We start from the raw sequence: 17008 nt of genomic DNA, 5'->3' as shown, positions 1-17008 counted from the left end.
GTATGAAATTTTCCAACTTCAGCCTTCAACCATTTGATCTCATTATGCCTTCTAATACTAGATTAGAAGATCCATCTACCACCAGAAAGAACTTCCTTGTGCAGATACTTATAGTGATAAAATCATTTCTTTACCTTCTCTTTGATAAGGTGAATAGATTAAAGATGTTTAGTCCCTTTACAAGGCATGTTTGTAGACCTTTTCTGACTGCTTTCCTATGTATCAACATCTGTGAAGTGTGGTCATCACAACTGGATACATGATATCAGTAATGGTCTCATGAATGCTGTGTACAAAAGGTAATATCACGTCCCAACTACTCCTTAATATTCCCCTGCTTATGTACCCATGAATTGCATTTGCCTCCTTAGAAATAGCATCGTATCGAGAGAGCATAGTCAACTGATTATCAGACAAGACCCATATATCATTTTCAGAGTTATTTTCCAGGATAAAGTCCCTCCTATTATAAGTTAGATCTACATTCTTTATTGCTATGCTATGCCATTTCATTTGGTAGTGTTAAAACATGGTCAAATGAGGTAAGCTTCTAAAGTGAACCAGGTCAGACTGTATAACTCATCCGGCCTAATCATTATTTAGTGTTCAATTACTTGTAGGTCTTCTGAAAATTTCCATCGGTTAATGCATATTTTCTTCCAAATGATTCAGATATTAGACAGCACTGAGCCAACAAATGATCCCTGTTAGACTCCACTAGAAATATACCACCCACATGACGATTCCCATTTACAGTAGGGATGTAATAGTATAGTCAATTAACTGATAAGCAAAACCTTATAGGTTAATGCTCTAGACTACATGCATTTTCCCCCCATCCCTTGCCAGTAAATTTTTTAGCAGGGGCTGCATGGAGACTATAGAATAATCAACTAATCAACTATTCAATTAACCGATATTTAACACCCCTAATTTACAGTAACTTTGTGATATCAGTTTTTAATCCATGTAACATGAACTATACAAGAATGTCATGTGGGACTAAGACAAATGCCAGTTACCTATGGCAACCATTCTTTTGATCTGATTAAAGTTTTACAAGACCTGTTTTTCATAAAACCATGTTGATTAGCAGAAGACTATAGCATAATTTAATTCTTTATCAATGGCATGCCATATCAATCTTCTCTTGATTTTGCTGGGAATTGAGGTCAGGTTAATCAACCTATGATTTCCTGGATAATCTCATTTATCTTCTTAAAATACAGCTGTAACATTAGTTTTCCCAGTCCTCTGGATGATCAAGATCTTGTGATTACAAGATTTGTGGTTTGTTTTTAAAATAAACAAAACAATAGCAACGGTTCAGAGAATTCCTCACCAATTCTTTGACTACTCTTAGGTAAGTGAATGTATAGGACTGCATATGTAATATGTTTAATTTTAAACAGTCACTATTTAACATCCACCCATGTTACTGATGCAATAGGAAAAGTTTTATTAGCATAGTAAGGCATGCTGTACTTTACAAACATAAAACAAGAAATATTTATTTAGTCTTTTATATTTCATGATTGATATTTTTATCCAGTATGAGACCTAGACCACTGCTAAAATTTAGTTCAGTGGTGGGGAACATGTGGTCCACAGGCCACATGCAGCCTATCAGGGTTCTGCGTGTGGCCCACAAGACATTTTGTTTATTGCAGTCCATGGGCAGGGTTGCCAGATTCCACTGTTTTCTGTCCACCCAGGTTTTCCCTACCCATATTACATGAACATCAAGTTGGTAAAGCAAGGGACATGAAGTGAGGTGAATGCTGATTACACACTAGACCTATGCATTCCCTCTGCATCCAAAGTGCTGCTACGATTCAATTGGTACACACCAGAAATTCTACCCCACCCTGGAGGACTTCTTCATTAAAACTTTTGCAGGAGGGAGCCTACATTGCCCATCACTGATTTAATTTATTCTCAGTAATTATTTATTGTCCTTAGCCTTTCTAACCACAGGAATTTTTGGTATTGTGGATACTTTCAACTTCCTGCATTAGTTGTGGGCCTGAAAGTTTTTACACAACCATCTAATACTCCTTCCTGTGATTCTAAGAAGTTCCTCTTATTAAATCTGTAACAATACAGTTACTGAAAGAATTCAATTATTAAGGAGTCATAATAAAGATTGATCTTTGTAGAACTGCACTTAAAACACTATGGCTGTGTCTAGACTGGCCAGTTTTTCCGGAAAATCAGCCGCTTTTCCGGAAAAACTTGCCAGCTGTCTACACTGGCCGCTTGAATTTCCGCAAAAGCACTGACTTCCTACTGAAAGAAATCAGTGCTTCTTGAGGAAATACTATGCTGCTCCCGTTCAGGCAAAAGTCCTTTTGCGCAAAGCTTTTGCACGAAAGGGCCAGTGTAGACAGCCCAGATTTGTTTTCCACAAAAAAGCCCCGATCGCAAAAATCAGGGCTTTTTTGCGGGAAAGCGCGTCTAGATTGGCACGGACGCTTTTCCGCAAAAAGTGGTTTTGCAGAAAAGTGTCCATGCTAATCTAGACACTCTTTTCCGAAAAGCTTTTAATGGAAAAGTTTTCCGTTAAAAGCATTCCCAAAAAATCATGCCAATCTAGACGCAGCCTATAGGTTAAATTTTGCTGCTCATGTCAACAGATCCACAACTTCCATAGAGGAGTCAAGATTCCATTCTGTACGTATTTTATGCCATGTTCTACAAAACAATTAAAAGAGGACTTCCCACATTTGGCCAAATTGTGGGTTCTTTCCATTGCTGCTAATCTACAACTGATAAAGCAATGTTTTATTGAATAATATCAACAAATAGACCTGTTAGAACAGGGATGGGGAATCTATTTTGGGTCGGGGCCACTGATCCACAGAAAAATCAGTCAGTGGATGCACACAAGTGAGAAACAAAAGGGGGGGGGGGACAAACCCTCATGGACATGGCCCCCAACTGAGGAGAAAGACACTCGTCACATTCCCCTCATACACTAGAGCCTAGGGCAGGCCCAGGCCAGTAAATTGTGTGTGGTCCAGCTCTGTGGTGGGGCAGCAGGGTGGCTGGGATGCCAGTGTAGACTCTCCAATGCTGGCTTGGAGCCCAGAGCCTTGGGGGCTAGATCCAGGCAAGTTGGGAGGGGGGGGGGCGGAGAAATCACACCTGGCCTCTGGGCCTGAGTTTCCCCACATCTGTGTTGGAAGAGGACATTGTGCAAAGTCTGTTTCTTTCTAACATACTACAGTAGACTTCCGATAATCTGGAACCTATGGGACCTAGGTGGTGCCGGATTATCAAATATGCCAGACTATCAGGAGGTACTATAAAATGGTTATATATATACACACTGTATACAATATATACTGTATATAAAGTGTTCTTAACCCTTTATTGTACATACTGTATACAGTACAGGCAGTCCCCAGGTTACATGGATCCGACTTACATCGGATCCCTACTTACAAACGGGGTGAGGCAATTCCGCACTAGCTGCTTCCCCCCAGCAGACCAAGGAGACACAAAGCTAGAGCCCCCCACAACAGACCAGGGAGATGAGGAGCGGCTTTTCTCAGCAGACACCTCAGCTTGAGAATAGAGGACTGAGGGAAGTGAGGTGTGGGAGAATAAAACTGAGCTCTGGAGAAATGTTTGGGTCGAGTTTCCCCTACAATATGTACCAGTTCCGACTTACATACAAATTCAACTTAAGAACAAACCTACAGTCCCTATCTTGTACGTAACCCGGGGACTGCCTGTATACTGTAATGTTTTCGGTTTTTTAAGCCTTTTTTACCCTTTTTGCTCAGTTCAGCTGCTGCCGCTGTTACCTTGTGACTCATTTTTTGCCAAAGCTCACTCACTGGGCTCTTGCCATTTTGATGCCGGATTATCAGGAGTGCCGGACTATTGGATGCTGGACTATTGGAGTTTTACTGTATTAGACTACCACATCTGTCAAGCTAATTGTCACTGCACTGCAGATTGCTGCCCCAAAACATTAGCAAAAAGCAATAATACAATCATTATCCTTTAGTATCATGCAGGTGAAAGCCATTCCTGGGTATTTTATTCTTTTTTAAACCATTGCTCCATTCTATTATAAATTATGATGGTTTTATATTAGTGCAATTCCACTGAGAGAGACAGGTGTGAGAGCAGACTCAGATACACTCTCCTCCATTTTTCCCCACTGTCATTATTACCATGACAACAATGTGTATACTCCCTACTTTTCCCATACTAGCTGCAGCACTTAGTTTAGAAGAAAAAACTCAGAATGACAAGAATGTTGGCTTCATTCCCAACTACTGCACATTAAAAGAAATACTCCATTCATTTTCAGTCAAATTCCTCGGACACACACACACACACAAAAGGTAGGACAATTTCTTTCGTGCTATTCAGTAAGTTTTCCCAAGAGCAGCCAGTCAGCAGCTAAAAATTATTTTTTCAATGTTGTATCAAGAAATCAGGATAACTGTAGTTAGCATCAATTACCTATAAAACTGAAGAGTTTTCTAGCTAAACTGTTGACATTATTAGATTTAAGTAAGTATAGAACACTACCATATAGCTATCATCACTTGCTCACAGTCACTCTGTATTGTATCACTCATGCTTTCAAGATACCAACTACAAACAAAACATCAAACCAGTTTTTAAAAAGATCCACTGGAAATCTTACTCAACTTCAAACTGTTAATTAATCCAGTATCCTGGCAATAACCCCAAAACACTAATTTATTTTTATTTAGAAGAGAGCTGATTGTTTAAGGGCCACTACAAGTAAAACCAACCAAAAAAAACCCAAAACACCACTCACTCCAACCTCCCCCCCCCACACACACACACAATCCCCACACAGTGTTTGTCCTATTGGAGAATTATTTTGAATTGTTCTAAGAGGAGGTGAAATAGTCATAAATATACAGTTTATAATATAATTTTAAGAAGGAAAATAGAAGACAAGGAATTTAAACATCTGAAGGATAAATGGCAAATTAAAAATATTTTTTCTCTGAGTGGGTAGTCAAGGTCAGGCTCCTAAAATAATATTTAGGAATCAAAATATCAGACATGAGTTTTTAAAATCAGTCCACTTATTCAGATGGCTAAATTTGCTTGAACAAGCAAATTTGTTTGCCAGTGTTATTTACAATACTTTAAGTTTCTAAAGCCAACAATGAATGAAAATGTTTACTTATTACTACAGTTTACTTTTTGCATTTCTGGCAACTTAATGAAAATTAATGGAGCTAGTTGCACACTTCTTTATCATCATTTTGAACGTCTTAATGTTAAATTTGTTTAAATATTGTATTTGTTTGTTTAGAAACCAATTTCACGGGAATTTTTAAAAGCTATTGTAGACATTTTTGTAGTGTCATCCTGATCTTAGCTTTTACATTTTAAAAAAAAGCTATAAATTTGAGCTAAGTTTAAGTTCCCTTTAAAGCACTGAGTAATAAACCAATATGAATTCAGAACAGTTTAGGGATATTAATGTAGAAATAGATCAGACTGGTTTTACATATTATTTTGTGGGCTTTCACACTGCAAAAGTTGTTTTCAGAAGCAACATTCAAATCCTACAATGGAGTCCAGAAAGGTTTTTTCACTTCAAAAATATAGAGTAAGATTTTAAAAATCATGTAAAGAGTATGTAATATACAATTTCGTGAGGTTTTTTTTTTGTGGAAAAACCATGCTGCTTTCTAGGCTTGAGTCAATGCCCTCACAAGGGATCCAATGTAAAAAAAGAGGCAAATGTAATGGCCTTGATAAACTAAGCAAAGCATTTTCTTAGTGACAAACGTAATGGTCACAACTTTTAGGGATACAATTTATAGCGTTTGCCATACAACTCTTCTTAATGTTAACGGGAGTTAAAGGCTAAATCCCGGGCAGATGCCTTAGCAACCGACTCCACGGATTTCAATTTGTTATAAAACCAAGAAAAACAGCCACAGGCGCAACATCACTGACCAGCTGTGTTAGAGGGATCAGCCTAAGTGGAGTGATAAGAAGCCAAAGGGAACGCCCGCCGTGTATCTGGGGATTTTTTTAAATCTCCGCTTAGCTACCGATAGCGGGTGTCCGCCGGCAAGGGAGCCTGGGGCTTGGCTCTCCAAACAGGGACGATGCTTCCCCACTCGGAGCGTTTGAACCAAGGCCAACGACTCTGCCCGGCAGCGCGAAGCTCGGCTCCTGCTCCCCCGCCGCCTCGCTGCGGCTGCCTCACGGAAGCTCCGGACCCAGCCACAAAACCTGCCGCCCTCCGAGGCGCCCCCAGGGGGCGAGTCTCGCGCGCGCCGCTCGGCTGCTTTGCAAGCCCAGACCCCCGGACAGCGGGAGCCCGAGCGGCAGCAGCCGGCCCCGGACACTGGCGGCGGGCGCCGCGCGCTGGGTCAGGGCGAGCTCCGCAGCGCGGCCACCGCAGATCGCTCCCGCCCGGCGCCCCGGGACCAGCGCAGGGCTCCCCCCGCCAGGCGCCGCCCCAGCCCAGTCCCCGCCGCCTGGTTACCGCTGCCGCCGGTTCCTCCTGCCCGCCAGAGCCGGGCTCCCCGCTCGCTCCCTCCGTCGCCATCTTCCCGCTGGACTCGGCGGCTCCGACTCCCAGCGAGCCGCGGAGCCGAGTGGCAGCCTCCGCAGCAGCCAGGCACCTCACCCCCTCCCCGCCGGCCGCGCCCGCCAGCGGCAGTCCTTAACCCCCTGCGCGCCGGGGCGCAGTGCGGGCTGCGGCTCGGGCAGGTGGCACAGGGGCGCCCCGAGTGAGGTGTCCGCCCCAGGCGCTGCCTCGCCCACCCCGCAGAGGGGCCCGGCGGCGTGGGCCCGCCCACCTGCCCAAGCAGCTTAGGGCGCCCCCGCTGCTACCTCTGTCTCTTTGGGAAGGGGGGAAACAGAGCGGAGGCTGCGCCGCTCCCGAAAGGGGGAGGGCGGCTTTTTTGTGGGGGAGGGAGCGCGAGACAGCAGCGGGGCGCCTGAGCCAGCCTTGCCGAGCTTCTCGTAGTCCCCTCTATGATGGGGCCAGAGCTGTATTTGCCTTCCCCCTCCAGTTTTCAAAGCAGAGCCCCCTCAAACCCACCTTTAACTCCTCCATGCCAGAGCTGAAGCAGGCAGCTGTGCTTCACCTATTTACATCACCCACTGACTCCCTCCCAGGCTGAGGAGCATGTGTTCTCCTGCCACAGCTGTTCCCTGCATTGCACTACCTGCACCACCAGACTGGAGCTCACTGAGAACTCTACTTACTGCCCTTCTCATGTGTGGGGCCTCAGCCAATTCCACATTGGAGCTACGTCTGCATTGAACCTCCTCTAATACCACAGCCTCAACTCTCTCCAGGACCATACTCAATCTTAGCTCTGCATTCCAAGGGCTGCTCCTCTTCTGGGACCACACTTACCCCTTTTCTGCATCAAGGCCCAATAATAAGGATTTATCCCTTAATCAAAAACTAATATATTCCTTCAAGTCTGCTCTCTGTATAGCAAAAGTAAAATACATGTGATCTTTCCATAGCCATACCTTGAGTTAAGTAGAAATTCAGTAAGCAGGGGAAACTTCAAGTATATGCAAGAATGCATTGAGCATAATAACTTGGGGTGTGTCTAGACTACATGCCTCCGTCGACAGAGGCATGTAGATTAGCCAGATCGGCAGAGGGAAATGAAGCCGCGATTAAAATAATCGCGGCTTCATTTAAATTTAAATGGCTGCCCCGCTCTGCCGATCAGCTGTTTGTCGGCAGATCGGGGCAGTCTGGACGCGACGCACCGACAAAGAAGCCTTTCTTGATCGGCACAGGTAAACCTGGTTTCAGGAGGCATACCTGTGCCGATCAAGAAAGGCTTCTTTGTTGGCGCGGCGCCTCCAGACTGCCCCGATCTGCTGACAAACAGCTGATCGGCAGAGCGGGGCAGCTATTTCAATTTAAATGAAGCCGCGATTATTTTAATCGCGGCTTCATTTCCCTCTGCCGATCTGGCTAATCTACATGCCTCCGTCGACGGAGGCATGTAGTTTAGACGTACCCCTAGTGACCATAATGATCTGAATCTGGGAGCCATTGCAAAGCATATAGCTCCAACAAAATAAAATGTTTTATTTTTACATCAAGAACATTAATTCTCTCTCAAACCTAGGCTATGTGGTCTATAAGTGACTATATTGATGGACCATGAAGTTCAGTTCCCACTCTCCTGCCCCATTACTGACCTAGAGTCCCAAACCATTTAGTGTCCTCAATTCCCAAATGTCCAGTGCTGCTTAATCCTCTTTAGGACATGATGCATTCTTTGTCTGGATGACTTTAATGTACCATCTATAAATAACTTTTATGTAAAGCCCTAAGAAGTATCAGAGGAGTACTTTGCCACAGATGAGCTCTACCAAACAAAGGATGAGATTCTTTTCTTGCACAGGTTGAACCATTCTAGTCCTGCACTCTGGCCTGGCAACAGCTGTTATCCGGCATGATTTCAATTAGCCAGATGTCTACTTATCATGTATGGATGGCCAACTTTCCTGTGTTCCTATAAAGTTTGTGTACAGCCACTAGTCCTGGCTCTGTGCTGTTGTTTAGCTCTAATTTACCCATCTTCTAAGAGCCTAGTAAGCAATGGAAGTGTTGGTAATGCTGCTAGACAATATTGACCTCCCATGGGTCAGAAAATTCTCTGATTCAGCTCTGATCAGGTCTGGAGGGTGCCAGACTAGAAAGGTTCAACCCGTACTGCTTATTATGTAAAAAAAATACCGAAGCAGGTACAATCCATAACAGTATAGGTCAGAGCAAACAAGCTTGGCAACTTGCACCTTAGGGTGAACAGTTAACTTGGGATAGGGAAACTGGTTTTAAACTTTTGACATGTTTGTTCAATTATTATTTATTTGTATTGCGGTATGACCTGCAGTCAAGGACCAGAGACCCGCTTTGCAAGGTACTGTACACATAGAACAAAGATGGTTTCAGCATCACAGGGCTTATAAATTTGATTGCTTAACAGAACAAGAACAGAAAACAATAATATTGCCAACTGTTGTCATTTTATTGTAAGTTTAGTAATATTTGATGCTTTTCTTAAAACTCTTGGAATCATACAATTACATGAGAGTCTCAGCTTTCAATCCAAATAATAAAAAATATTAATTTCAGTCCTCATAGTTGCAGAGAAAAGCTGGAAAAGTGAATCCTAAGTGTTCAAAATCCAAAAGGTAAATAAAAAATGACCCCAAAGGTATTATGTTTAAAACATCTCATGATGTTTAATACAATCTTGGCTGGGGGTGAGGTTGACTCAGTTCTTAAAAATTGGAATTGTTAATACAGTATAAAATCCCTTTTACAACAAGCAATGGTCATTGACTTAACCCCTTTGCATCTCATCAAATTTTTGAAAGCTGGGCCTGACACAATTGGTTCCACAGCCTCTTAATCATTACTATTTAATTCCATTCTTGCTGGTATTTCTGTCATTTTACTCTCTTAATGCTAAGATACAGCCTGTTAACCTCCTTATTAGAGGTGATGGATATCTGGGTCTGTGGAGAGAGGAGGCTGTACAGGCATGGCTCCGCTCCAGCCACTGGGACTCCCTTGGGGCATGGTGAGGAAGGGCTACCATGGGAGAATGCAGTAGTGCCTTGTAAAAATCAAAGAAGAGCAGCAGGCACATCAGATGGCAAGGAAAGCAAATAGTTGCCATTGGTGTGATGCCACCAGTTCCAACCACAGTTACTAATGATTTTTTTTTTGAGCCAGATTACTATAATGCACCAGTTGCCATGGTATCTAGGTGCCATGTCCTTTAATGCTATAGTTGTGAGCACATCACACCTCTATTCTAGACAAGATTGCACTATTCATGTCACACTCTGATGGAACCATACAACCTTAAAAATTAGATAATGTTTCATCAATTGCTGGGTGAAATTTTATCAAAACAACAATGAAGATCGAATTAGTCACAGCTTACCAAATGCGATAAGCTCTTTCCCAGCAGGAGATATATTTAGAAAGGATTTCTGAAAAGAAGGGGAAGCTCTTCTTAAATCTCAGGTAGTAAAAATTAAAAGGATAAATGGACCTACAGGATTCTATCTAAAGACCAGTCCCAAGCCCAAACAATTTACATTTATCACATCATTCAAGCATTGGAATTGGTTTAATCTGCTGTTACAACTAAAAAGATCAGGGGTTCTTGGGTTGAAGGAGGAAAGATACATTTTTCAGGCTAATAAACGAATCAGTGCAAATTAAAAAAAAAATGTTTGTTGATCATCAGTTATTTCAGCACCAACTGAATGCTTAACTGATGGCATGACAGCATCAGTGCTTAATTCCTTTATTGATGACACCACAGTACTTAATTACAAAGTAGCCATTACAAGGACCACACTGCCATGCTGGGCATTGGTCACTACTTCATTGTCCATGATACCTACTGTGCTCAGTATTGTTTGAGCTTTTGCTGGTCAGAGAACTCTGTCACTTTTGCGACTATCTCTACAGCAGAAATTCATTCCTTGCTTACAAAGACTGTTCCACTGCACTAAGGCTGTGTCTACATTGGCAAGATTTTGCACAAATACTTTTAACGCAAGAGTTTTTGCGTTAAAGTATTTGCACAAGAGAGCGTCTACACTGGCATGTGCCTTTGCGCAAGAGATGTGCTTTTGTGCAAAAGCATCCGTGCCAGTGTAGATGCTCTCTTGCGCAAGAAAGCTCTGATGGCCATTTTAACCATAGGGCTTTCTTGCGCAAGAAATTCATATTGCCTGTCTACACTGGCCTCTTGCACAAGAACAATTGCGCAAGAGGGCTTATTCCTGAGCGGGAGCATCATAGTTCTTGCGCAAGAAGCACTGATTTCACACATTAGAACGTCAGTGTTCTTGTGCAAGAATTCCCCGCCAGTTGTAGACAGGCAGCAAGTTTTTGCACAAAAGCGGCCACTTTGGCCCATGTGATTAGACACAGCCCATGTGATTATCATTCCCTGACTGCTCTGATGGTGTCAGAAATATCTCTTCTCCTAGGATTGAGTTTGGAAATTTGAGCCCCAAGCAACATAGTGCCCCAAACCTGATAAATGGGAGTCAGGAGGTTTGAATTAGTGAATGCTCCTTCCTCTTTATGCCCCATGCTAATACTTGGCCTCTGCACTCCTAAGGTGGGCTTGTCTTGGCTCCGTTTTTGAGGCTGTGTTGAAACAAACAAAAAAAACCCCCTCACTGCTGTGCTCACACTAGAGACAAAAAATGTTCTTCATCACATGTTAATGCTAGAAGCCTTGATAGCTGTGGTTGTGTGGCTGCTGGTTTATTTTAATCACTGTAGTGAGGCAAAGGAGTTTCTGTAGTTGGGGGAGGAAATTCACTCTTTTACTGCCAGATTGTAGCTGGGCAGCTGGAGGGAATTAACTTTATCACTGCTGCCTCTGCTCCAGTGTGTTCATGAAACTCTTCTGCTAGGCTGGTCCTAACACCTATGAGTTAAGCTTGTTTCTTTCCTGTGGTTAAAAAAAGATTAGAAAACACCTTTCAGAGAGTGATTCAAGAAGCTCAATGTAGAATTTTTAAGGGCTAATTTAATCAGCCTATAAGAACCAACATGTTGAACAGAAATGTGATGATAGAGGCCTCCTCAGACTAAGATCATGTCTAACTATAAGGTTTTGTTGATATAAGGTAGCTTACATTGACCTAACTGTGAAGGTTTGCATGCTGCAATGCTCCTCCTGCCACTTTAACTTATCTGATATGCTGACATAATAAAACCACCTTGACAAGAAAGAGGCATAGAGCTTTGTGCAAAGTAGTTAGAGCTATAAGGGGCAGTGTAAACACTGTGCTGCTTATGTCAATGTAACTGGTCTCCAGGAGGTATCCTGCAATCCCCATCATGACTACTCAGGTCACGGTTTTGAACTCCACTGCCCTCCAGCAGGGCCAGCCCGAGCCATTCACGCGCCCTGGGCCCCAGGAACATGGCACCGCCCCGGGGAGTGCGACGCATGCGTGGCGCCACCCTGGGCACACGGAGCATTTGCGGTGGCGCGGCCGGCCTGGCAGCCTCGCGTGACGCCCCCTATAATGGGGCACCCCTGGCAGTAGCCCAGCTCACCCGTACTTGGGCCGGCTCTGCCTGCAGCCAAGTATAGAGATAGACACATCTTGCTTTTTAAAGCCCAGGGAAGTTTTGAACTTGCTCCCCTTTTTGCTCAGTGTGGACAGCTGACATATCAACTGCACATCTGAGCATGCTGGCTCCACACAGCAAACTCCTGCCTGGAGTCCATGAGAGGTGACAGGTCTCGTAGGGTATGTCTACACTACAACGTTATTTCAAAATAATGCATCTACACACACAATGCATTTCAAAATAGCTTTTTGCTATTTCGAAATACTGCATCCACACTGAGTGGACACTGATTTTGATTTAAGGCCGGCCGGAACCAGGTCAGGGGTAGGGCATCAGGTAGTGAGTGTCTTTGTGTGGCTGTTGCCTGAAGCTAGCTGAGGCTTGTGCTTAAAGGGACACTCCCTCATCCCCTGGGCAGCCGGTTCTCTAGGTGTCCCTGCTTGCTTGCCTGCCTTGCTGTGGGACAGCAAAGCATTTGTGTCTCTGGGTGCTTTGGTTGCCCTCACTCGGGACACAATAGCACTCTGCAACATGGAGCCAGAGCTGCCCCTGGGCACTCTGGTGCTTCTCGTGGACGTATTGCTATCAGCCTGGCTGCACTTTCTGCAGACTGCAATCCAGGAGGTCCATGACGGAGGGCGGGGCGTGTCAGTATCCAGGAGGCCCTGCAGGAGAGCGTCCACCCTGAGGAGCACTCAGAGCCTCCCTGGTCTGCCCACTGGGGGCTTGTGCCTCATTCCTCCCTCACGTCCTTCCACTTACACCTCCCTAACCCCCCTTCCTAATGTCAAATAAAATCAACTCTGTTTATTTAACAAACTTGAGGGGGGGGATGAAACTCTGGGGAGACTGGGGAAAGGAGGTGGGAGAGGGGAGAAGAGAAGGTGGGAGAAGGGAGGGGGAAAACTGGGAGGAGGGAGCTGGAAGGGGGAAGCAAGGGGAAGAAGGGGAAGGGGAAGCTCAGGGTTCAGGGGTGGGGGGTCTCGCCCGGCCAACTGTCTCCCAGCATGGTGGGTGCGGGGACCTCGGCATCCCCGGAGGGATGGGGAGGAGGGTGTGGAGGTTGAGGTGTGGGGTGTGGAGATTGAAGAGGAGGGTGTGGAGGTTGAGGAGGGAGAGACAGGAGTGGGAGAAGGAGTAGGAGAAGGATCAGGAGCTGGGGAGGCAGCAGGCACTGGAGCGGCACGAGGCAGCACTCTCTGCACCAGGGTCTGCAGATGGTCACAGATGGCACGACTCTGGGTAAGGAGCTCCCCCCGGAATTCCCGTTTGTCCTGCACCCACTGCTCCATGGTGCAGTGCAGGGCTTGCAGGGCCCCCAGCTGCTGATCTCAGTAACCCTACAATGTTGTGGTGGATCTGCTGAGACCTCAGGTGTGGGAGGATGTCCCGGGCGGGGTGGTGCACCCTGCATGTGCAGCTGGTGCGGCTGTGGAGAAAGAAGAGAAGTGGTCAGTTCTCCCTGGGGACACAATGGGTGAAGCCCAGCCCCCATCTAAGAGGTGAGGATGACCGTGCCCTGCACCGTCAGAGCTGCTGTGCTTGCACAGAGGCCATGGTCGGAATGTCCAGCTATCCCTGGGAGTGGGAGCTTCCCGAGACTGCACCCATGCCACTGTCTTGTGTATAGTGTGGCTGAGGTGGGGGGGGGGGGGGGGGGGGAGATGTCCCTTGCCTCTGTGTAGAGGGGGCTTGTGAAGGGAGGGCATCCTGCTGTGTCCTGCCCCGGGGTCAGGAGCATGTCAGGTCTCTTCACACACACATGTGGCTATCCGGCCACGGCCCCTGTGTGGCACACAGCTGGAGCCACCTGCCCAGGAGTGGCATGGCATGTGCTCTCATGTGCACAGGTTGCTGCGTGACCTGGGGTAGGCAAGGCCCACGCATGCGGTCCCTGGTCTCCTTCCCATCCCCCCCCCCCCCCCGGGAAGGGGATGGTGATGGCACTTATGAGGTGTGGCCTCCCCGGATGACCCTGATGACTCTGCTGCTGGGACAACTCGGGGGTCCGGCAGGTGTGGCACCTTCTGTGGCACCCTCCATGGCAGCTCCTCCTCTGCACCCTGGTCAGGGCCCTCTGCTCCTGGCTCATCTCTCCCCCCCCCCCCCCCCCCCCCGTGCTGGCACAGACCATCCCACCCCCCAGGATGAGGTCCAGGGCCTCGAAATAGGGGCAGGTGTGTGCCGCTGTTGGGGAGCCGGCCCGTGTGGCCCTGGCATAGCCCTGCCTCAATTCTTTAATTTTCATGTGCACCTGTTCTTGGGTGCACATATGGCCTTTAGTGGCCATGGTGGAAGCTATGCAGCTGTAGACAGCCATGTTCCTCCATCTAGTGCAGAGATCATGGATGGTGAAGACCTCCCCCCAAATCTCAATGAGGTCCATGATCTCCGCACTAGTCCAGGATGGCGCCCACCTTCTCCGGCCCGTGGCTGGTTCTTGGGAGCTGGGGGACTGGCCAGTGGAGGGCTGGCTGGATCTGGCTGACCAGCTCATCTTGGGGCCACTGTGTCAGGGTCAGTGACTGCTGGCTCTGTGCTGGCACATGCAGTGTGGCCAGAGTCTACTCCTTTAAGGGCTCCAGGGCTGGGGGAGTGGAGAGGAGTTTTCCTGGTTTGGCCCAGAGTGGCCACCAGGGCACCCTGGGAAGGGCTGGAGGCCCCATATTTCAAAATAAGCGTCTACCCAGCACTTATTTCGAATTAGCTATTTCTTGCGGCATGGAGAGGAAGAGGCGGTTATGATAGAAATTTGCAGCAATGGCATGTAAAAACCAAAGCGCTGCAGCATATCAGAACCCAAGGGAGGCAAATAGTTGCCACTGGTGTGGAGCCACAGGCATACTGCTTCTGTGAGGATGGGGCTAGGGTCAGGGTGGTGGTGTATCATGCAAGGAAGGTACTAACAAACTTCAAGAGGCCTTTATTTAACAAAGGTGAAACCTCATTACAAAGCTGCTGCTGCTCCCCTCTGTAGCTCTCACTCAGCCCTAGCTCATCTTCCCCCTCCTTCCTGTTTCCTGTGCTTCCAGACTCCCAACAGCCAGTTCTCCCAGTTCTAATAATTATAAGCAGCATCTAAAATACCACACGTGGTGGTGAATAGCCTCTGTCCCTCTGTATTGCCCCTTTTCCCCATTGAGTTCCTCTTACAGCCTTGTGTTCATAATGCTCAGCACATTACCTAAGACCAATGGATGCTTTCTGTCACAGATGGCTGGCTCACAAGGGTAAGTCTACACAGCAGGGCTAAAGTTGAATTAAGTGACACAACTTCAGCTAAATCAATCGTGTAGCTTACGTCGAAATAGCTTAATTCGGCTTTTGGCACTGTCTACCCAGCAGGAAGTCGAAGGAAGAACGCTCTTCCTTTGACTTCCCTTACTCCTTGTGAAATGAGGGTTACAGGAGTTGGAGTAAGAAGTCCTCCAGCTCGACATTATTTTGAAGTAAAGGCTTGTAGTGTAGATGTGCACTGTGTTATTTCGGAATAACATCAAAATAACACTGCTGAGCAGATGAAAGCAGGTGAAAAGTGACTGGAAACCTGGTAGGATGCCCATGGAACGATGGCACTGAGAAACTTGCAGCATGTGACACTGGACCTGTCCCCATGAGGCATTGCAAACCCTTCCCAAAGTATCCTGGTCAGTTGCACAGTGAGTTGCACTGTACTTCTCAATACATTGCTCTCTGTGTTGAGGCAAGAGCTGCTACTTTGGGTGTACTCTGCCGATATAGGAAAGTGTGGACATGCAACAGCATTTTAATTACAGCGGTGACTGTATGTCAATGTAATTAAAGTTGACTTCACTTTGTGTTGTAGACATAGCCTAACAATTACAGTAACAGCAGGTAGAAGCTGAAATTCAAATTCAGACTAGAAATTAGGTGTATATTTTTCAGAGTGAGGATAATCAATCTTTGGAATAATTTACCTGTGGATAGATTGTCCATCTGAAATTCTGGATGTTTTTCCAAAATAGCTCTTTTAAAAACAATATGTAAAATTATGTTCAAGCATAAATATTGGGCATGATGCAGGAATTCATTCAGCGAAGTCCTATGGCCCATGTTATGTAGGAGGTCAGCTCTATCGGAATGTCGAGAAAAAGAAAGACCTTAATTTTTTTTCACTCACACAATCTACAGATTGGTAAGGAATGTGAAGAAGCCCACAAGAGGATGTTAAATGCAGTAATAAGGGTATGTGAATCAATACCCCTCAAACAGCTTTCAAGAGAAGGAATTGGTAAATAATTTGCTTCCAAAGGCAACAACAACTCCAGGCAGAAAACATGGCTTTCCTTGAACATAGTAAAAAATGTATGCTGCTAGGACCAAGTTGGCTATAATGGTGATGGCAGGGGAATTAATGTTCCAACTACCAGGACTAGAAGAGTTTATTCCCTTACCAGCAGGAATGATGCAGGAATCTGCAGCACCAAGGAGTACCCTCAGACTGCTACACTGGAGAGTAAATTTCCTCAGGGAGTGTCAGATGACATTATTGCAGGACCTCATTTAAAAACCATAAAAATATATTGTAATCCCTGAGGGCATGTCTACACTAGCCCCCTAGTTCGAACTAGGGAGGCTAATGTAGGCATTCAAAGTTGCAAATGAAGCCCGGGATTTAAATATCCCGGGCTTCATTTGCATCTTCCCGGGCACCACCATTTTTAAATGTTCCTTAGTCCGAACTCTGTGCCCGCGGCTACACACGGCACAGAGTAGGTAGGTCAAATTAGGCTCTCTAATTCAAACTACCGTTACTCCTCATGGAACAAGGTGTACAGGTAGTTCAAATTAGAGATCCTAATTTGAACTACCTACTCCGTGCCGCATGTAGCCGCAGGCACAGAGTTCGGACTAAGG

At 45.9% G+C, this 17008-nt stretch overlaps 1 protein-coding gene and 1 long non-coding RNA gene across 2 annotated transcripts in view; both read right to left on the bottom strand.

Annotated features, from left to right (window-relative positions):
* CTTNBP2 (cortactin binding protein 2) overlaps window positions 1–7167 on the bottom strand; it is a 192955-nt gene extending 185788 nt beyond the window's left edge. Inside the window, 1 exon segment of the mRNA XM_006122544.4 lies at window positions 7070–7167. Within this exon segment, the coding sequence (XP_006122606.3) occupies window positions 7070–7084 (15 nt within the window). The 5' untranslated portion in view covers window positions 7085–7167.
* Window positions 7168–10941: 3774 nt separating this feature from the next.
* Window positions 10942–17008, bottom strand: part of LOC112545693 (uncharacterized) — a 54187-nt gene continuing 48120 nt past the window's right edge. The window contains exons 3-4 of the long non-coding RNA XR_003089232.2: window positions 13475–13559; window positions 10942–11498 (exon numbers count right to left, since the gene is read on the bottom strand). This is a non-coding gene — a long non-coding RNA (uncharacterized LOC112545693). The remainder of the gene's footprint in view (window positions 11499–13474; window positions 13560–17008) is intronic.

The sequence above is a fragment of the Pelodiscus sinensis genome, chromosome 1 (genome assembly GCF_049634645.1).
Source record: "Pelodiscus sinensis isolate JC-2024 chromosome 1, ASM4963464v1, whole genome shotgun sequence".
NCBI classification, from domain to species: Eukaryota; Metazoa; Chordata; order Testudines; family Trionychidae; genus Pelodiscus; species Pelodiscus sinensis.
This window is presented reverse-complemented; position numbering and strand designations above follow the sequence as displayed.